General features: G+C 37.0%; 1 protein-coding gene across 25 annotated transcripts in view; it reads right to left on the bottom strand.

Annotated features, from left to right (window-relative positions):
• Window positions 1-2,121: 2,121 nt before the first annotated feature.
• The window catches only part of RALGPS2 (Ral GEF with PH domain and SH3 binding motif 2), a 156,108-nt gene continuing 134,719 nt past the window's right edge, over window positions 2,122-23,510 (bottom strand). For all 25 annotated transcript variants that reach the window (XM_023640617.2, XM_023640622.2, XM_023640619.2 and 22 more), the window contains 5 exons: window positions 22,739-22,844; window positions 19,773-19,865; window positions 12,808-12,913; window positions 10,477-10,568; window positions 2,122-7,758 (listed from right to left, as the gene is read on the bottom strand). In XM_023640617.2, coding sequence (XP_023496385.1) covers window positions 7,729-7,758; window positions 10,477-10,568; window positions 12,808-12,913; window positions 19,773-19,865; window positions 22,739-22,844 — 427 coding nt within the window. In that variant the 3' untranslated portion in view covers window positions 2,122-7,728. The remainder of the gene's footprint in view (window positions 7,759-10,476; window positions 10,569-12,807; window positions 12,914-19,772; window positions 19,866-22,738; window positions 22,845-23,510) is intronic.

Below are 23,510 nucleotides of genomic sequence, written 5' to 3'. Positions count from 1 at the left end.
TGTCTCTGACCCTGACGGTGCGTCTGACGTGCTAGCCCTGCTCTAGGGGCGTTAGATGTAGGAGCTAAGTTTAGCCTTACAATCTATGAGGTGGGTTCCGTCATTGTGTACATTTTACAGACGACGAACTTGAGAAAGAAGGTTAAGTCACCCGCTCAAGGTCATGCAGCTAGTATGTGATCCAGTGTTGGATTTCTTTTTTTGCTGAGGAAGATTTTCCCTGAGTTAACATCTGTTGCCAATTTCCTCTTTTTGCTTGAGGAGGATTCACCCTGAGCTAACATCTGTGCCAATCATCCCCTATTTTGTATGTGGGATGCTGCCACAGCATGGTCGCTGATGACTGGCCTAGGTCCACGCTGGGACCCAAACCCGGGCTGCCAAAGTGGAGCACGCCAAACTTAACCACTAGGCCACCAGGCTGGCGCTAGGATTCTTAATTCTTATGTTCTTATATACATAATTTCCCTAAGACCGCCCAAATGCTCTCTGGCCCGGCATCACTGGTTTACACCCGTGCCTGCATGTATGATTCCAGTTTTTCCTGGCCTCACCATAACTGGTATAACCTGATCTCTAATTTTCACCAGTTTGATAGATGTACTGTGACAGCTGTCTGATGACTTACTTTGCATTTCTCTACTAGTGAGGCTGAGCATCTTTTCACAGATTAGCCACACAGGCTTCCTTCTATAAATTGTTTACTCATATCCTTTAGCACATTTTTCTACTGAATACATTTTCTTACTGACTTGCAAAAATCTCTTGTATATTCTTGACATGAATCCTGTGTTTTAGAAACTTCAAGTATTTTCTCCTAGTTTATCACCTTACTTGCAGTTAATATGACAAGAGAATTATACTGGACAGACCATTAGAACCAGATAAGGAAGTCCACTAAGGCCGCTGGATATGGGCACTAACAAAAAAATCAACAGGAGCCCTACACATGAGCAACAGCCAGTGAGGAAACGCACCAGGAAAGGTCCTATTAATAGCAGAGACAAAAACCAGCTCAGCTAGCAGAAAACTAGTAAAAGATGTGTGAAACCAGAAGGGAGAAAATCGTAAAACACTCAGGGACATTAAAAACCCTAAATAAGGGGAGAGACATTTCGTGTTCATAGATGAGAGGAATAAACTTTTCAGAACTGTTAATTCTCAAATTAAGCTATAAATTGAAGGCAATTCCAATAAAAGTACCAATGGGGTTTTCACTGAACACGACACACTGATCCTAGAATTCACAGGGAAGACAGAAGGGTCAAGACCAGCTAAGGCAAATCTGAAGTACAATGTAATCACCTCACCAGATAGCTAGACTTAGACAGCGACACAGAAATGAAGGCAATATGGTCCTGGCTCAGGGACAAACAACTAAGGAAACGGAAGGGAACCCAGAAACTCGGCAGGCATATATGGAAACCCATGTAAGACAAAGGCGGCACCACGTTGAGACAGAGACGGGCTGACCCCATCAGAGAACTGTCACTCAATTTTGGTTCCAGCACAGGGACAGTGAAAATTTTCAAAGGCTACTAGAGAGGTGAGAAAATTGTTGAAAACTGAGTTATGCTTTGCCCAAACACTGGGTGTTCGGTCCTGTCTGGAGGTTTCCCAAGTCTTAGAGGTAAGCTCATGTGGAATTCTTAGGGCATAACCAACACTCCAGCCAGTGACTTACAAGAGACTCGACACAGGTACTTCTGTACTTCCAATTTAAGGCTTCACAGGCAGGAAGGCGCATTCTGTTTACAGAAAGGGTAAAATGTGAAAAAATGTCATGTCTCAGAATTCATGAAATACAGTGTTAGCAAAGAGGGCCTCTTTGGGGACTGCTCATAGCATGTCACAGACTTGGAGTGGGGAGATGGAGTGGGAAATATTATACCCTTGACCCTATTCCCCAAGACCCCATCTGTCAGCATGCCAGGGTGCATCCTTGTTCTGGGACAGAGAAGAGCCCATGAGGTTTACCCAGGCAGCAGCTTCCCATACCAACAAAAACCTTGCCGACTATTTCAGGAGGAGGAAAAAAATCAAGTTAGAGCATTTATTTAAAAGCTAAGGATATAATGACAAAAATGTAAATATGGTAACAAATTATCCCCACACAATCTATATTTTTAAGTAATTTATTTCAATAGAAATATTTCAGAAAACGGTACTTAAGTTCATTTTAAGTTAGCGTATGCAAACACACTGAAGATCTCACACTCACATTTGCATTTTAAACAGAAACAAAAAGCGAGAGAGGAACCAAGCTGCACTTGCCTCAGGGAGGCCACAGTGCAGTGGAGCTGCGATCGCTGGAGTGCCTCAAGTTAACCGGGACAAAGAGAACAAACATGGCTTGTGTTTCCCTGTACATTATCATCATTGGATATTTATCCCCACAGATGTTTATCTTCTTTAGATTACATCATGAAGGATGTCCCCCCTCCCCTCTCCCCCACCTTGAGTAGGCTGGAATGGAAAACAATGAATTTGTCAATAATCCAGGTGTAGAAATTCTTGAGAGTCTGGTGACTTATTATCAGCTACTCTATCAGACCTAATGAGTCAATAATTACTGGGCTATATTTGTGAGTAGTTCTAATAGGTGATATCTTCAGGGGAACTCAATACTTGTTACCTGGAATCTAAAATACTTATGAAATTTTCTGCTTGTCTGTTAAAAAAAAGTTCAATCCCAAAGCACTCTAATTATGTATTCCTTTAACCCCATCACCACTTTGTAGTCCAAATGACTAGAATTAAAACTGAAATTCTGCTAATGACCCTCAAGGACCAGTTAACTTTTCATCTGGCTTTAAAGACTGTGTCTACTTGCCTGCTCTGGAACACACTAGCCCTTTAAAAAACGTGAAAACAGTATCTTGACTCAGTTGAACAACAGTAGTTCCAGATCTTGCAATCATCTCAAAGCAGCAAAATCTTGCCAAGCTATGCTTTTACTGAGGAAGCTTGTTTAGTCTCTTAACTTGTCCATAATTTATATGTTGGAGTTGTTTTCACTTTCCTGCGCTAATATTTCCGAATAAACAATAACTGGTAGGTTAAGCTTGTTTGTTCTGAGTCTTATTTAAATATAAGAATGTTCTGGACAAAAGGACTCTCACTACAAGATTTTAGTAGTTTTAATAAAGCCCAAACAAATCTTTCTGGCTATATTGTACTCTTTCAGGGATTTTTCTGAAAGCCCTTATAATTAAATCTATGCTCAAAACAACATCAGTAACACAAAATAAAAATAAACTCAGCTAGATGGATGCTCTTCAAAGCTGTTCTTAAGAGTTTATTTGGCTGGGTTTATTTTTAATTTCCTACCCTGGGAGGAGAGGAGCAGGGAGGGAACTTGTCTAAAAAGACTCAGCGCCAAGGAGGGCTGCACCATTACCAGAGGTATCTGTACAGACTTTCTGGGAGTTGCTGTGAGAAAGAGTAAGCTGGTGGCGAGAGGGAGAGCACACACTCCTGAAATAAGAGGAGAAAGAGGGCAAACGGTTGTCACACTTGATGCCCTAAAGTTGGTCTTCGAATTGATAAGGCACTGACCAAATTTCCCCCACACTACAACTTGAGACACCGGTGTAATGCAATTGTTTTCAATAAAGCTTAAGAGTTTGCATGCACAGATCTCCTTCATTAGAATCCTCTAAATAGAAACAAATGGTCACTTTAGACACAAGCCATTTTTAGGGAGGCGAAACCAAAAAGTACTTGAATCATTTTGGAAAGGTTGACTTCACAGGGAAAACTATTATCATCGATGAGATTAAATAACAATGTTTGTATCTCCAAGCTTAGAAAAAACAGAATACCATTCTGGTTGTAAAATCATAAATTTACTATGTTTGAAAGAAATAATACAAAAGAAGAGAGAAATTAAAAGCAAACCCTACAAGATCACTGAAAAAGACAGACAAACCTCACCCTTGCTTGATACCATCTACTCGTGCAACAGCAGTACTACCGTTCCACCAGAGACAGGGAGATTCATGCTCATTTTCAAAAAGGGACCCAATTATTTCAAAAGCCATTGAAGCAGACGATTCCTTTCATTAAAGATCATCTTCCGTTAAGCAACACTGGTACCCCTTGTTTGCAGAAGATAACATGGTGATTTCAAAACTGGTTATAAAGGAATGCGCCTCAAAAACAGGAAGGAAATCCATAGAGGATATATTATTTTAAACAGTTGATGGACTAAATCTACCATTATTATTGATTTCCAATCAATACAATGTCCTATAGCTTTGTTTTCAGTAGTAAAGGCATATAGCTTACAGATCTAACCTAAAAAAAAAAAAAAGACTTCTGCTCAAGTCATTTGGCCAGGTAAATTCTAGGAATCCCAAGAGACCGAAAGGCGAGGCTGCTCTTAGAGGGCCCCGGTTTCAACTAACGTGTGGAGTGTATACACTAGACACTGTAAACATTTTTCCTTCTGCAACAATAGTGCTCTTTGGGCTCCTTTATAAATCTTCTAGAGGAGGAATAAAGCCACTTACAAAAACTTTGCAGCTATGGACACCCCAACTCTTGACACACAGAAAGATCCAATACCGAAACAGTCATACAGAAGGTAGTGCAATAGTCATATGGCGTTTTCCACACGGAAAACAAATTTGTCATTGAAGCACATGCCTAGGGAGAAAAAAAAATACTCAAATTGTCTGGATCCCTTTTTGTAATGTTTACACAAATAATATTTACATAGTGAAGAAAAGAGATTAGGAAAGTGTGTTTGATCAGTTCTTTCAATTCCTACAGTTTGGAGGTTACACTAAAAATAATACCTCTGAAAATAAGCAGCGCCCAAACACAGAAGGAGCACGAAGCCAAAAACAGTGCTCTGGAAGGTCGTTACACAGTTACTTTCATAGTTCTAGTTCAAAAGCTGTCATGCTACCCCCATGTGAAAAATAAGCTTCCATGTTCAACATAACTGTTAAAAATGATATGCGCCTCAAATGGTGTTTTGGTTAGTATTATACACTACTATACCAGGCTGTATCATATGCCAATCATTATGCTTATCCTATCACAAACTAGCTTAAATTTAAATTATATTGGAATTTCTAACTAGTTCTTCTTGGCTACGAGAGAAACAAATGAGTTTAATATTGATGGAAATGTCCAGATTTCAAGTCATTAATTTACTAATTTATTAAGGGTAGACCTAATAGGAGGACAAAAACTTCATCTTCACACTACCTAATAAACTACCCAAATATTTAATATATTTTGGTGACATATTTTCTTTGCTTGAATTATTATTAGATATAATTTGGTGAATTAGAGATAAAAAGCTCACCTATACTATGTTAGTTCTCACTGGTTTCCATTTGCCTCAAATGCTAAAATAATCTTAAAAAGCAATGACTAAGATTTTGAATGGACGAATTTGAAGACAGAAAAACAAGGGCGACGTCTACTGCACAGTGACGTTAAGAGTTTCATTCAGTCAGAGGCCACAATTATACATATGAACTATTAACCAAATCTGAACACTATTTCTCACTCTGTGCAAGCACCCATTAACATTTACAGCTGAAAATATCAAACACATCTTCCAGTTTAGCTCTCTCTTTGGCAAAACTGTGTCATGTCAGGCTCTGACTTCCAGTTGCATATCTCCACAGATATGGTTAACCTGCAACATATCTATTTTAGCTTATTTATGACAAACAAAATAACAACAGTAAAAAATCCACAGGGTTCTCAACCACAATATTTTTTAAAAAGCACATACATTTCTGAAGAGAAATAAACAAATTAAGGAATTTTTTAAACAAAGCAAAATAAAAGTAAGATGTGCAAGGTCTACATAGTAATACTGCTGGCTATGCAGATGGTGTCTTTCTATGTACCCAACGTGGGTTAAGCTTGGGAGGTCATAAACTGAAAAATCATCCAGTACAGGCAACATTTTGCCTTCTCCAGCCCATGTCACTTTTCATAAACCCAGAAATAATGGTATTTTTAACTATACTGTATGAGAGAAATATCTGAACTCTTAATATCCTTTCCAAACAGAAAACTAAATTTACAAACTTAGTACTCAGAAAAAGCTCTTTTATTTTCCCTTGGATAGATTTTTAGCTAATTATTCTGTGGGCAATATTTTCTTTTTAAGTTTCACAGATTTAAGAGTGAAATACCTATGATGAAAAAAAGGTATAAAATTCTCTAAGAATACAAATATGAGAAATTTTGTGTGAGGCCTAAAGTAACAGAATTAGAAGACATCAGTCAAAAAGCATCTTACTCTGGGCCACTGCTAAAATTACGATGCCTCATGAGTTTACAACACCTAACACGTAGCCTTTGTCCAAGTGCCATTTTTTGCTAAAATTCTAAGGCATCTCACTTTCAAACACTTTTTTCTTTTCGTAATTCAACATTTATTTTGGAAGTTATATCTGTTACTGCATAGAAGAGCTCTCACAAAACTGCTTGGTCAACTACTGACAAAACATGGTTTTGTGGTAGAGACCTACAGTAAGTTTTCAGAAAGATGTTTTGTAATAAAGGAAAGTTGTGTAAGAAGGAAAGTTTTGATACCTAAAATTCCCAGAATCTCAATCTTTCACCTTTTTCCCTTTTAAAATTATTTTGTATGCTTTACAATAAAATACATACATACATATACACGTGGAATCTCTAACAAATGTGATCTGGAATCTCATATTGAAGAAAAAAATGAATATGAATAACAATAAAAAATAACTGGCAATGTGCACGTTAAACACTGTAAAAGAAAATATCCTGAAAAAATTTTAATACATCACATTGATGATAAAAATCACCTGTGACCAGCAGAAGGGATAATCTATTGACGTGAAAAATGTACTTATTGTAAAAGCTCAGGAAAGTTTAGGTCGGGATTGCAGTTCCTACCACGCAGCTCTGTGCTCCAACAATGAACTCACATAGAGGCTCAACCTCAAACCTGGTCAACAGCGGCCATGCTTCCTGAAGCCCACTTGAAAAAAGCGTCTGGCATACGAACACTCAGCCTTTATACCTCCTGCAGGAAATAATGTTCCCCATACAGTACTAAATTTCAGAAGTTTAGTGTTTAAAAAAATCTCCCCTCGCCCAAAACAAAACAACCGCACCCCCCTCCCCAATCCCAAACAAACCCCAACAACTCACATTACGAACACGTCTAATTCCTACACTCGCGCTGGGAGAAGCGAGCGAGGCTGCGACTACTGGAGGCTGAACAAGCCTTCCAGGGGCTGCTGGTAGAATCCCACTAGGTTAGAGCATCTTTACGCCTCAGTTCAAACCAGCTCCTGACGGAACCCATAAGAAATATGTTTTTCCTTTTTAAAGTGTATCTAAAAAAGGCGATTCCCCCCTCCAAAATCAGTACAAAGTTAAAAGAAATGCAAATGAGCTACGGTCTACTCCAAGCACAGCACCGCCAGAAGATTCACACACACTATTTGGTGTTTCGTGTTGGTTTTCCTTTCACTCTTTTAAGGCAGTGGTTTCCACAGGTCAGTTCAGAGATAAGAAGCATGGGTCCATGGCAGTTTGTTTGCAACTCCAATTTGTTCTCTGGGAATCTTTCACTTCATTCCCTGAAATTAGTGCTTTTTGGTTCAGAACTCCAAAGGCTGCGCCGCCCCGGGCTCTTCCTGGCACAGGGTGGTTCACATCAGTCCTCACTCTCACGGAGGAGCAACCGTTCACCTCTTCTTTCTTAGGCTCTTACTCAAAAGTCATCAAGTTTGTAGGAACCTAAAAAATAGAAGTAATACAAACTGATGGTATCTAAAAGTTGTTTTTCAAAGTACTATTTCTTACCTTTCTTTCTTACTTTACGTAAGCCCAAATATTAAAATTTTTGACCTAAATATCTTTTTAAAAAGGAATTTGATACAAGGTCCTGCAATTGTTTATGAACAGTGAATAAAACACACTAGATATTTTTGAGAGAAAAATCACTGAGATGAGTGGATACTCTTTCCAGTAAATTGAAATCTGGATGGGAGAGAGTGGAAACGGTATCTTTCTTATCTGATACAGGGGCTCAGTCGATGTTCACTGAGTGAATAATGGATGAGAAAAGAATAGGCATGGCTCCAGTATGGTGAGATTCTAGACAAACACACCTGTCATGGTTTATTTTCTCATTATATGTATTACAATGAACTCCTACATGCAAATTTCTAAATCCAGCACAGATAATTTTATAACAAACATTACTAAGAATTTCTTTGTTAAATCATCATGAAAATAAGTATGAAAGAATAAACTCATCATTAGATAAATTCTGATCTCCCACTTCCTGACTTTGGAAAAAAAAAAAAATCAATAGGTTATATAACAGTTTGCCACTTACAGACTGGATCAAATTTAACCTGACTTCTTATCATTCTGAAATCCAATAATAATTCTTTGAAATATGAATTATTTTGTTTTTTAAAATTAGTTGATGAGTTTTCTAGTCAAAGACTAAAGACGACTTCACCACATTAAAAAAAAAACCAAAACCAAAATGCTCTTAACTGTTACCACCAGTTTTCCAAAGCTGTGCCCTCAGCTCTCTGCCAGACATTCACACGTCAGTGTGCATTTCTCTGTCCTTTACAACAGCTTTCACCCTTCAGCAATCTTTTTCTGAAAACCTCATATACTAAAACAAAAAATGAATCTCTTACACGTGTTGGCTTCTGAATGAAAAATTACTTGACAATGTAATCATAACTAGATTGTAAATCAAATACAATACAAACGCCCACGTGCTTAAAGTGTAAATTCCCAGGTCTTGTTATAAGAAACACATATTTAAATAAGGTAAAAGTTTCATTCCTCCTAAGTTGCCCGAATGATGCTTAAGGTGCTGAATTTGAGTCAACTAGAATCTTCTAAAAATTTTCAAATTTCACAGCTTCTATTTATAATTGCTACTACTCTGATTCTTGCAAGTATAGAAACAAATGAACAAAAACCATTTATACACATCTGGTTGATTTGTGCAGCAAGAAGTTCCATTAATACAGTAAAAGAAATTGAACTCCCATGCTGGTACACACACACTGTCTAGATTAACGCTGAAATTTGAGAGTTTTAAAAAATGATGCTGAACACTTTAAGCTACACTTAAAAAAACATACGCATGGAGTTGAGTCCTGAAAAGCTTAGTCTAGGCAAAAGAAGGTCTGTTTCTTTCATTGTGTCCTAGACACTAACTTGACAAGGGCAAGACAGTCATTTTTGCACTAGAGCATTTCATGTCTTTAATGGAGGCTGCTAAAAATGGTACCAAATACTGCTATTAGTCTTTCATATACATTTGAAATAAAAATTATAAGAGAACAAGACCCACTCTAACAATGGGTCTTGTTTAAATGGTTTAAAAAGAAGGGACCTAAAGGAGGAAGACTGTGTCTCACGTCCACCAGTTTTTACTTGTTGGACCCTATGGAGGTAGGTCATTTAGCATCTCTGAGCCCTAGTTTCTCCCTTTACCAAAAAAGGGGTAATAATTTAGGTCCTGATATCATGGGACGAAAAATACAAAATTTTATAAGCTTTATAACTCACATGGTATATTATTCAAATTAGCTACTGATAACACTTATGGCATACCTCTGTATTTCAGTGCCTTAAGTGAATGGTTTTCAAATATATTCAACTGAAAACTGATCTACAAAACGTCTACAGAAATTTCTGTAACTTCAGTTATGTTTATCTTATGCCCACTCTACCAATTCGTGGTTCAACTTCAAATCTGCAACAGAGTTGGGAAAACAACACTATGGATGCATTCTCCTTTGCAGCTGAGGAAGCCTTTGAATTAGACCATCTTTGTTTCCGCAAAATAAAAACAAAAAAAACCATATGGTTTTGGGTTTCACTGCAAACACAGGAACCCGCATCAAGTTGTCAACAGAACAAGCAAAGACGAAGCAGACTAATTCTTACTGATTTCAAGTGCCGTCTAAGTTTTACCCCCTTTAGAGCTACATACCCTGACCTCTCACTCCACTCCACCAACATGGCTACAGTTCCCTATCCTGAACACCTTAAGCTCACTCCAGCTGCAGGGTCTTTGCACTTTCTGTTCCCTCTACCAGAGCCCTTGTTCCCGCTGATCTTCACAGGGCCGTTCCTTATTGTCATTCATGTCAGTGTCATCTCCTTAGGGAGACCTTTGCTGCTCACTCATTTATTTAAACTTGTCTTGACCCCCATCATCTATAGCACATAATTCTACTTTGTTTTCTTTATATAGTTTTCACTCCGAAACTCTGTCATTTGTTCACTTCTTTACTGCCCACCTCCCTCAATAAAACGTGGACTTCATGTCTTGTTGACCGCTGTCAACAAGAAAAAGACAAAATACCACCTCCTCACTTCATTCAGAAAATTAGTCTACTTACTTCTCCTTGGAACCTTTTTAAATATACTCCCGAGTTACGGTCTACTCTGAAGATCAGGAGAAAGGCTCACCTGCTGTCTGTTACTTTGGCAGGCTGCACTCAAGTGCTTAAACCACAGCATTGCATTCATCCTACTGCCAGCTTGAAACTTGTATGAATTTCCTAAAATTAACAAAAGCAAGGGGAAAAGAATAAAAATGTAAGGACTCTGACATAAAATAATTCTGCCAGGTATCAAAGAGCAAAATAAAACATACCTAGAGTTCTTAGTTTCAGAATCCTTCTCTCTAACACCTGATTTTCCAATACAAATAAAAAGAAGAGTGCTCTATGCCACATTCACATGCTATCACTTATTGAGAAAGTCACTGTTTTGCTGCTTATGAATTGGAAGAGAAGTAATCTTATTTGTCTCCTTAAATGTTCTTTACAGTAAGGTATATCTAAATGAAATTGTTTGGTTTCTCCATATTTGTATGTGTGAATGAGACGGCAGAATATCTGTTCTCAATACTACTTAGATTATCTAAATATCAGTAGATGTTAATATTAAGCTTTTATGGGCCAAAATTCTTTACTATGTTTAACACTTAAACATTAGCTATTTAAGGTGATTAAGGATTAATTAGGAAACATCAAGATGCTTCTAGTCTTTAGTTACATTTGTCAAAACTCCTACAGATTTCCAGGTTTATGAGGGCTTTCAGGGAAAATCTGAGGAGGTAGTTTTTTCACTTTTGGGACATTAGAAATTCGTCTGGGGTGCTGTATTTAGCAGACCTTACGTTGACTCTGATTCAAGAGTGACGCATAATAAGGATATTTTATATGGTTATATGTATTAAGGTAATAAACTGAGAAAAGAAAGGATTCACGTACTGGAGGCTGCCCTAAGTAGAGCTTTATTCCCTTTTTTCATTGACTTAAGTCTTCTTACTTCCCAATTCTTACTGAACCTGTCTCTTTCCTTTATAACTGCATTCTATGGCTCAAGAGCCTGGTCTACGTTCAGGCATTATACAGCTTTTCTTGGAGATTTTAAAACTCGAGGACCTTTTTCACTTTCAGTAGCAACCATTTTCCTTTGCCAAATGTTTTATTATTCAAATAATACTGTTTTCCTTGCTGAACTAAGATGCAGACATGGGATCAATCTGAATAGAAGGCGTACCTATAACTAAGCTGGCCATAGCTGTCATTTATCTACTCTCTCCTCCCCTGAAAAAGACCTTCGTACAGATTTCATAAAAACCTTGGCTGCTATGAAACAGTTCTATCAAGCACACTAAGGAAACTGAAGGAAAACAAAGAATTTGTTAAGTAAAGCCAATGAAAATGATCTCCTTTCAAAAGTAATTTTATGAATAATGCCTTTGGGATTTTGGGGGCCTGGGGCTTTGAATTGAGAATGTTGAGTAGAGAGTCCTTACTCAACAAATCAATCAATTTCATCTCAAAACAAGACTAATTTACTATTATTTTTTTCTGCATCCAATATATGTGCTTACTTAAATTTTTACTTAAAATACCATAACATCCTAAAAGTAGAATATCTGTTAATATAAAATACATTCTGAATAAACAGAGGTAAATATAATTGTACAGCCAATAAAAGGTAATATACTATCATTTGAGTTGTGAGTTGCTGGAGCAGAGGATTCTGGGCAGGTATGAAAGAATTTTCTTTGTGGTGCTTATCAATACCCGGCCGCTGTGATGGAGGAAGAGCGGCAATCACCCAGGGCCCCGTGCTGAGGCCCGCCCGGGCTCCACAGCAGGCGAAGCAGTCAGCAGGTGCGACGCGACTCTACAGGCCTAGCCTGCAACTCCTCTCACTCACTTAAAAACTCCTCTGTCAATAGCCAAGAATTTTATTCATAAATGTCTCCATATATTGTAAGCAAAGTATTATAATTAAAATTATACTTATTTGGAAAGCAATTTGAGTCAAATAACCAATTAATTTAATTAAAAGTAGTGGAAAAAAATCATTTAAAGAAAAACCTCTGTCACATTCAGAACTTAAGAGCAACAATTTATTTCAGGGCATAACTGAAGGGGATACTGCACATACGGCAAATCTCTGAGATTCTAAAGTAACAGCGGCCTATAGATTCTTCCTTCCTTTCCTCTCTATTAGCCTTCTAGGGATTACTTGGCCTTTTTATTTCAAGCTTATTCCCATGCAGCAAAGAGAATAACCTTATTAAAATAAGCAATTAATATATTATTAATTGATATCTGAAAATACTGATATCATTATTATGTGACAGAAACATCTCCCAAGAGATAGAATTCTACTACTACGCCCCCAGTAGAGTACTCCAGTTAAACCAGGCTCTGGCTTACGCAAAGTTATGTATACACAGTACCTCAAACTCTAGTCACTCTAATGACTCACCTTTCTCAGAGTCAGTCAGCAAGAAGAGATCTGGATGTTCTGGGTCATCAGCCATCATCACCATCCATCCTACCACAGAGACGTTCTTATTTGATGTTGATTTGAACTGAGAGACAAAAAGATAATTGATGGAAACACAAAATTTATGGCTCATCCTAAGGAAAAATTTAGTGTTAGCGAATTTTGAGTTTCTCCAAGCGAGAGAGGAGATTTTTGACTTCATGCTGGTCAGGCCTGCTCAGGGCCTTTTACTACTCAATTCCATGGAGGCATGCCCTCTTTACACAGTCTCCTACTCTCAAGACCATTCCCAGCTTCAATTCTTCATCAAAACCTAACGGTCCTTGTTGAGCACGATTTGTTAGCGGATCTGATAAATTCATCTAAGTTGTTTTTTCTGTCACCGTGCTACCCTTCGCCCCTTCCGTAAAGAAAACAACTTGGATTTTAACAGAGGTGTTACCCTTTTTCCCAGCTTTATTGAGATATAATTGACATACAACATTGTATAAGTTGAAGGTGCATAATGTAATAGGGGTAGTGTCTTAAACCTGATGATTTCATAAGCCAGCAGGGCTATCAGGCAATTCTTAATAACGTATTCTTATATTTCTCAAAAAAAGGGGTGCTCGTAGCATGCTTGTTACTTTTCCAGTTATTCTTTTTTTTTTTTAATTTACATTTTAGAAATGAAAAAAGCGCTGTTACGAAAGAAGAGAAAATTAGGTTTAAACACATCCACGGACATAATGAAAAAATATTAAATAAAATATTGGCAAACAATCCAGCAGTATATAAAAAAGCTGATGCACGATGACCAAATTGGATTTATCCCAGGAATGTGAGGCTGGTTTAACGTTAGAAATCAATTTTTCAAGAAAGCAAGGTTAGTTCAACTTCAGAAAAATTATTAAAGCAAATCACCATATTAACAGATTAAAAAAGAAAAAAATATGATCAACTCAGTTGATGCAAAATAAAAGCATCTGCTAAAATATAATGCATATTTGGGATAGACTAAGAATAGAATGGAACTTCCTAATTCAATAAAGCCTATCTACCAACCAACCAAACACCAACGGAAAAAAAGCAGGAAAGAGAAAAAAAAAACCCCAAACCCAAACCCTGCAACACATACACTCGAGGGTGAAATGCTAAGAACACTTCAAAATTAGTACCAAGACAAGGATGCCCACTATTGCTACTCCCATTCAACACTGAACTGGAACACCCAGTCAGCTCAATAAGATAACAAGAAGAAATAAAAGGCATAAAGGTGAAGAAGAAATAAAAGTGCCATTTCAGGGGGCCGGCCTGGTGGCACAGCAGTTAAGTTCGCACGTTCCACTTCTCGGCGGCCCAGGGTTTGCCAGTTCGGATCCCAGGGGCAGACACGGCACCGCTTGGCACGCCATGTTGTGGTAGGCGTCCCACGTATAAAGTAGAAGAAGATGGGCATGGATGTTAGCTCAGGGCCAGTCTTCCTCAGCAAAAAGAGAGGACTGGCAGCAGATGTTAGCTTAGGGCTAATCTTCCTCAAAAAAAAAAAAAAAAAAGCCATTACTCACAGATGATATTATTTATATAAAAATCCACCACAATCTACTAAATTAGTAAGAAAGATTAGCAAGAATGCTTGGAAAAGATCAACATGAAAGTCAACTGTAATTCTAAACACTAGAAATACAAAAGTCATTTGTAAGAAAGGTACCTCAGAATACACCTAATAATAGACATACAGGAAAGTACAACAGTTAAAAGACACTGAAGAACTAAATCGATGGAGAAACACCATGAGATGAAGAAAAAGGTTCAATGTTAGAAAGATGTCAATTCTCCCTAAAGTGATCTATAGATTCAGCATCATTTCAATAAAAATTCCAGTAGGGTTTTATGTGGAACTTGAGAAGCTGATTCTAAAATTTATATCTAAGAGCAAAGGACCAGAAATAGCCAAGAAACTCCTGAAGAGAATTAGGCAGACGTGCCCTGCTACACATCAAGACTTAAAAAGCTACTGTAACTGAGACCATGAGCTGCCGGGACAGGGACAGACCAACAGGGCAATGGAAGTCTAGAAAGCAATCTGCGCATATAAGATGCAAATTCATACGACAAGCGTGGGCTCTCAGATCAGTGAAGGAACATGAACTGTTCAATAGATGGTGCCAGGAAAATTAGTATCCACACAGAAAAATCATGAAAATGAATGCCTGCTTCACACACACACCCCCTCTGACTTCAGGAGATCAATGATTTTAAAGCAAAAGGCAAAACTTTCAATCTAATAGTAGAAAATAATGAGAGATTATCTTAATGAGCTCAGGTTAGAGAGGATTTTAAAACCATAAAGAACCATAAAGAAAAAGATAAATTTTATTACGTTAAAATTAAGAACTCTTCACTAACAGACATTACAAAGAGAGCGAAAAAAAACAAGTCAAACAAACTGGGAGAAGATATTGGCAACACACAACTGTTAACAGATTAGCATCCAGAATATATGAAGAATTTTTACCAATTAGTAAGAAACCATATATCACTCATTAGGCAAAATATTTATCCAGGCATTTTATGGAATGACCAATAAACATGAAAAAATGTTCAGACTCACTAAGCAGTCAGGGGTATATAAATTAAAATCATGAGGTACCACTTCATACATACTCACTAAATTAGCCAAAATTAAAGTCTGACAATAACAAGTCTGGGGAGGATGTGGAACACTGAGGAACCTCATGATGCTACTGGTGAGTGTGTAAATCAATTTGGCATTTTCTTGTGAAGCTGAACATGTGCACTCCTAGGTTTACAACCTAGAGTACATATGCACAAAAATATTCATAGCAGCATTGTTAGATACAGCAAAAAACTGGAAACAAACCCAATATCCATCAACGAATGATGACTAAATTATGGCAGATTCATAAAATGGAAGACTACTCAATTGTGAAAAGGAATAAATGACAGCTATATGCGTCAACAGTGATGAATCTCAACAACGCTAAGCAAAAAAGGTGTTGCTGAACACTGTCCGTGTGAAGCCATTCAGGTACAGTTCAAAAATGAAACAATGTGTTAAGGAAATATATACAGTGAAATTCTAAACAAAAACAAGGCAATGATTAATATGAAATTCAGGACAGTGATAGGCTGTGGGTATGGCTGAGATGAAAGGAAGAGCGTACTACTTGGGAAGACTTGGGCTGTTCTGGTAACATTCTGTTCACGCTGAGTGGAGAGCTATATAGGTGTTCATTTTACTTATTGTTCTTTAAAATGTGCATGAACACTACATATCTTCTTTTGTATGTATATGTTTCACAATTTTAAAATGCGAAAAAGAATGATACAGCACATCACTTTAACATGGGTACTACAAAAATGAAAGTTAAAGGAAGTAAGAAGTTTTAATACTATGAAGAATGAAATTGGTAATACCACAGAACCGCTGATTTGACAGCTTATAATTTATGTCAAAGTGGACGGCATGATTTTCTAATATTCTTTTCCTAACCCTAAAGCTTTCTGCCAATTGTTTCTTTTTCAATTAAAAAAAAAAAGCAACTCAAGTAATATAAGAGCCCTCATACAGAGGGGTGAAGCATGTAGAAGGCAAATGCCCCCTGACTACTAGCTGCATCTGCTCCCACTCCCCAGAATCCACCATCATTTGGAGTGTAGCCCTCTGGACCCTTCTCTACGCATTTACCAAAGACTTTTTTGTTGCTGTTGGTTTTTATATAGTAATAGGTGTATATTTATACTCTAACTTGTGTTTTTCACTTAGTAAATATTTCCTTATTCATAAGTATTTTCAGTGTTTACAGATTTCTGCTATTATAAACATTACAAGAATATTCTTCTACAGATATCTTTGCGCACTTGTTCAAGGATTTCCATCACATAGATTCTCAAACAAGGAGTTACTATTAAGTTAAATACTGACTAGGGACTGCCTGCCACAAAACAGTACCAATCTAAATTTCTGCCAACCGTGGATGAGAGTCTATGTTTCCATACACTGTGGTCAATGCCATATATCAATCTTTTCAATTTTTGCCTAAGAGTAAATAAACAAACAAACAAAGCCATCCTCTTTAATTTGCATTTTTGATAACTAGTGAGGTTGATATCTTTTCAGGTTTATTACCCATTTATATTTCATCTTATATTTATCTCCCTTTTCCATTTTTCTATCGTTCTGTTTTATTCTTATTGAGTTGTGGAAGGTCTTTATATATGTTACAGGTTTCTTATTCAGGTTTAGTCTTGGCTTTTAAAATTTAACTAATCAAATAATATTAATTTACTCATTATCAATGTAGTGATAAGTTTAAACATATCTGCAAATTTTTTTACAGTAAATATACTTTCATTAAAAAATATTTTAAAAACTAAAGTTTTCATTTTAAAACATTCAAAAATACAGACATAACAAAACAAGAGTCCCCTCCTCTCTCCCCAGTTACTCCACCGTCCCAAGCCTCCTCTGCCTCCTCCCAGGCAGAGAAGGAGAGAGAGTAATGGGACACAGATGTGTAGGCTTCCAGACTTTCTCCTTCTGCATTTATGTACACATATTAACGGGTATATTTTCATTACTGACTTTTTTTCTCTTCCAGCTTTTAATTTTGAAAAGGCTGAAACCATGGAGAAGTTGAAAAAAATGCTACAATTACCCACATACCTGCATTTGGCATTTGCGTGATCTCTTTGAACATTTAAATGTAAGTTGCAGACATCATAACACTGAACTCTAAATATTTCAACATGTATCTCCTTAAGAATATAGACCTATATAACTACAATGTAAGTATCATATCTAAGAAATTTAACAAACACAATCATATAAAGTCCATATTAAAATTTCTTCAATTGTCCCAATTACGACTTTGATAGCTTTAAAAAAAAATTACTTCCAGGATTCAACCAAGGTGCATACATTGCATTTAATTGTCAAGATCTTTAATCTAGAGCAGTCCTCTTGTCCCCTATCCCACTACATCTGCCAAATTTTGTCTTAAGAATCCCAGCCAGTTGTCTTGTAGAACGTCCCACGATCTGGATTTGATTGTTTCCTCATGATTAGATTCAGGTTAAATTTTTGGCAAGAACACCACATAGGCGGTGCCGTTTATATAATACAATTTGATTCTATATCTGTTGCTTATACACAGCTAATATTTTCTTCAAATTTGCACTTTAATTTTGTTTGAAAACAACTAAAAAATTTTTTCCTTCACTGCTTTTAGTTCTGTGCGCTATCTCTTCTATACTAAAACTGATACTAAATATAAACATGGACCTGTCTCTATACCCTCTATCTTGTTCTTATAATTCTTCCTTTAATCTTAACAGTTTTAATTAAAAAAGATCAGAAATACTGTGCAATTCCTTGGCATTCAATTTGATTTCCTCACAACCCACTATGCTCTAATTTCTAAACATTTCATATACGTTATTTGTCAGAGACCTCATATAATTAAAAACCCAAGCTATTGTCATTAATTCTCTATGTATAAGCAGCAACACTAAACACAAAAAGATATTTAACATATGCATTAGATAAATTCAGTTATCCTATCAGTTCCCTAATTTGGCTTGTTTCTAATTAAAGATAGGAAAAAACAAAAAACCTTTCATTTTGAATAGCTACTTCTTTATAATCACCAACTAAGTGAAATCCAACCAAGTGTCTTAAGGTGACTATGTGAAGAGTTAACTACATCTGAAGACGGAGGATTTAATCAGCTACATCACCCTTTTTTCCCCGTCCAGTACAGCAACACTAACCAGAGGCAATCACTCCACAAAACGTTCTACTGGAACTGACCTGTGTAACTTGATCGGTATGTGAGCAGTCAATTTGACCGAATACAAAAAAATACTCTTTTACCTGAATGCAAGGACTATAGCTAAACTATAGCTAACCAACTATATCATAATAGTGAGCAAAAAAGCCAGTGCTTAAGAATTTATATGGTTCTCTTCAGGTACAGTTAAAAAATGAAGCAATGTATTGTTTAAGAAAACATATGGTAAACTCTGAAGAAAAGCAAGGCAGTGATGAAACCCAGGCCAATGACAGCGTGTGGGTGTGGCCAACAAGGAGGGAAGACGATGCTACTTTACAGCACTTTCCACATTTATTTAAACCAAAAATGTGCCCTCTACACCTCTAGTTTTATTAAAGGGCTAAAAGTGTGAGAACAAAGAAGAGCGTAAAAGGACACATTTTTTTAGTGGCTTACCTTTCTTTAGTATGGTAAACCACTTAATTCCCCAGCAAATACGTAATTTAGAAATAAAACTCCTGTCAAAGGGAGTTTATTAACGTAACACGGAAAATTATCCTTCCTTTCAAAGACTCTATCACTGGCACACAAAAACAAAACAGCATGCAAAAAAGACTTCTAGAAAGATTCTACACTTGAAGAAAAGAGCACTGAGAGACTTCTTTTAAGTAATATAAAGCACAAGAAAGTGGACCATAGTAATCATAGTAGCTGTTACTCCCCTCACTGTTGGGAAAATCACTCAATCACAAATTGAGGTGGAAAGAACTTTAGGTGACAATCTCAATTTTTCACATTTTACAGATTAGGAATTAAGATTCCAAGGCAACAGCTTTCAAGCATGTTCTGAACAAGAAACCCACCTTTGGGAAGGCTTTGATGCCGAGATAAATATGTGTAATGTGCAGTTTTGACATTTGCAAAGGAAAAATAGCAATCAAAAAGGAAACTTCACAATATGGAAGCTATTCCAAGACCTTCCTTGAAATGGTCTTACTAAATAAAAATAATTCCATTACAATATTCATATAAGGAACAGGTTTAAGAACTTCTGGATTAGAATATGGGGGAAAAACCCCAAAGAGTTACATTCCATTAGGATTACTTTCTTTACAATCATGAGGAGGCTATGAAACTATGCTAATAATTTAGAGGAGGAATACTTACATGTTTCCTTTCTGTGGCCTTTAGAGATTTGGCAGCATAGTAAAAAAGTTGTGTGCCACACAAAGCTGCCCAATATTTTGTCCAAGATGCTACCTGGAGAGGACAAACACACGAATATACTATTGAAACCCTAATGCCAACGACCTTTAGCCCTACTCTACTTCAGCCATCTTAGCCTAGCTTTAGAGTTGTATCACTTCTGACATCTTTATCTCAAATATTTGTATCATTTCCACTGAATATACTCTACTAGTGCTTATTGACTTCATCAAGAATCCTATCACTTCGTAACATTATCTAGTATTGCCACTGCCTCTTCATCCCATATCCGCCCTCCCCTGTCTTCATATCAAGCCTGTACTGCATGATCCAGCACTATAACCATTCCCCTCCAAATATTTTAATATCACTGTCCTTCTCTCCTGATATAACCTTAACCCTAGATAAACCTAACCATACGGGACTGGCACCGTGGCCGAGTGGTTAAGTTCACGCGCTCCGCTTCAGGCGGCCCAGTGTTTCGTTGGTTCGAATCCTGGGCGTGGACATGGCACTGCTCATCAAATCACGCTGAGGCAGCGTCCCACATGCCACAACTAGAAGGACCCACAACGAAGAATATACAACTATGTACCGGGGGGCTTTGGGGAGAAAAATGAAAAATAAACTCTTAAAAAAAAAAAATACAGGCGTCCTCAAACGCCATTTCCTTTAAAAAAAAAAAACAAAACAAACCTGACCATATGATTACTTGGCACCACATCACAGTAACCCAGTATTGTTGGAGAAATGACATAGTTGTGCCAACTGATAAAATTATGACCTCCAATCTCAAAAAGAAATTAATAGTACTTCACTTTTACCCAATCAAGTCATTATACTCTCTCTCTGGAGACAATTATTTCATACCTTCTCTTCAAAATTCTAATATTCCACCCCCTGATGATATTGCATATTTCCTAAGAAAAATAGATGAAATCTGGTGAGGACTACCTCACGTTCCCAGACCAATTCCATCTACCTACCTATGTGTAGACCCACATACTCAGCCTTTCTTCCTGCTACAACAGAATAGTTAAGTGTGCTTCTAGATTCCTACTCTCTCTCACTTTCTCTAGGAATTTGCTTTTGCAATTTACTCGTCTCTCTTCTGCATCTCAATTTCTCTCCCTCTACCATCCTTATACAAATGAGACTTAACAGTACTCTCATCTTTGAAAATCCCTCCACTGACCCACCCCCTGACCTGTCGGGCACCATCCAATTTCTCTGCTCCTTTACACAGCATAACTTCTTGCAAGGTTGTCTCTAATTCCTGACTTTACTTCTATTTTGCCCATATTCTTCTCGACTTTCTTCCAATTAGGCGGCTGCTGTCAAGGTCACTGATCACTGACATTTTACTAAAGCCTCTGTTCTCATCATAGTCAACCTCTCGGCAGCATGTGACACAACTGAAATACTTTGCTAGGCTTCTATTCTAGCAATCCCTTAGCTTTCCTCTACACACTAATAGTAGTCCTTTAAATGCTACAGAGCTCCAGCCCCAGCCCTCTTTCCTTCCCTGGCTACACTTTCTTCATAATCTATCTCACCCAGTCCCATACTTTCAACACTATCTGTATGCTAATGACTCCCAAATCTTTATGTCTGGCCACCACCTCTCTGCTGAACTTTTGAATGGGACTTTTTAAAAAGCCAAAATGACATCCCCACTTAGATGTCTAATAAGCATATAAAACTGAACTTGGCTAAGACTCTCCTGCCCCCTCTCAAAGAAACTTTCCCTATTTCAGTAAGTACCCCCAACATTCACCCAGCTCACTCCAAAACCCAGAAGCTATCTTCACTTCCACTCTTTCTCTCGTATATCACATCTACTACACCATCAAGCAATCTCGGCCTTTCTCTCCTCCACCGCCTCTACTTTCAGTGCTCACTTTTGGCCTTCCTGTCTTCTGAACCGGAGAGCTTCACATGGCTAACGCTCCTTCCTTATTCAGACCTCGGCTCAAATGCCTCGCTATGGTGACGTCTCTCCTGATCCTTTCCTTCTCCACCCCATTACCTTATTTTAAGCACTTATTTTCTATTTCTCCTCATTGGAATGTCACCTCCGTGAGCCAGGTACTTTGCCTCATCTTGTTCACTGATCTATTTCTGGCATCTGGCCCGCAATAGGTGTGGTACTGCCTCCACTGACATGCTATTCTGAGTTCACTAGCTGGCCTGGTGTAGCTTCCTGATCGTATGTGCCTGAGGTTTACTGTAATGTAAGCAGCAAAATCAGATGACTTAGATGTAAACCGTTTTTACAGTTTAAGAAGCCCTCATATCTTTAAAAGCTCTAAGTGTGGATATATGTCAAAGTTTTTATTCCACATTAGATAAATTATAACATTTGAGAAAAGAAAAAAAACCCTTTTTTCATTAGTAGTCAAACTACTGTGCTGCTGTTGAGAAGGAACAAAGTTCCACATTACATGTGAAAAGCTTTGTTCCACTAAGCTTTTTTTAAAAAAATTAATTATGGTTTGGAGGACATTTAATATGTAGGTTCTATTTTATGTAGGAACACAAAACTGCATTAGAGATTTAAATAAACAACTTAGGAGTGACAGAACTGGGTGAATTCCATTTCTTAGGGTTGTTACTCTCTATTCTTTATTTTTCCTAAACTCATTACTAAAACATTTAACAATATATCATTTTGAGGTTCTCTGAGAAATGACTGTGTAAGAACTATATCAGGGAGCAAAGAGAAGTAGAGGAGAACCTTGATTCAAACTCCCTAAAGGGAGGATTTCCCTGAGATCTAAACTAAGAAACACGGTGAGGCAAGCGCATATTTTAAATTATTTCAAATGTACTATATATCTGATTTTATTTCAATTTTCTTCATATATTTTAGGGTCCTATGTATTTGCATATTTTTAGAGGTATGTTAAAATATAATAAAATCTTACTGTAGGCTTTTTGCCTTCTTTTAACAAAGTTTTTCTCCTGAGAACACCCTGAATGGTAACAGCTCCTGGATATAAATGTACTGCCAAATCTTCTGATTCTGCAGAACTATAATAATAAAACAAACAAAAAAAGAACAGGTAAGAGCTTTTGTGTTTAGTAGTTGTCAAGGAGGTACTTAAATGAAATGTAATTATTCTTAATTTTACAACTTTGTTACTGTATTCAGAATGAGAAGACACTGACTATAAAGGTTTATTATCTGAAATTCATAAGCTGTCACAAAAGTTAATCAAGTTATTAAAGTCAGCAGACGGTTAAAAAATACATACTTTATTACATATTTGAACAAGTATAAGTTAGAAAATATAGAATAGTTCGATTTAGTAAAGATTAAGGACTTAAGACTTTTCCTTCTTCTTAATGTGCCACATTGCATCATTGCTGCAAACTTTTTTTCCCCATTAGAAATTTTAAGTCCTGGTAGGAAAAATGAGGATTCTATTTGTTAAAAGTATTTAAGCACATAAAACTCAAAACAAAAATAGCAGAAGCTCAAAAAAGGAAAAAAGAAAAAGAAAATCCATGCTTAATTTAATTCTAAAATAAGTGAAAAAAGTAATAAAGGCAATAACAACATATTTAAAAAATTGGCCTTCTGCAATAAATTTTAATGACATTAAAATACTGTCAATGCATAAGTGTTTGATTATAGCCTACAGCTCTCCAAGAAAGGAAGCACTTCAAAACTGAAGATTTCCTTTTCATATATCT

This window comes from Equus caballus, chromosome 5, assembly GCF_041296265.1.
Source record: "Equus caballus isolate H_3958 breed thoroughbred chromosome 5, TB-T2T, whole genome shotgun sequence".
Taxonomy (NCBI): domain Eukaryota; kingdom Metazoa; phylum Chordata; class Mammalia; order Perissodactyla; family Equidae; genus Equus; species Equus caballus.
The sequence above is the reverse complement of the archived record's forward strand: the minus strand, read 5'-3'. Positions and strand labels throughout refer to the sequence as shown.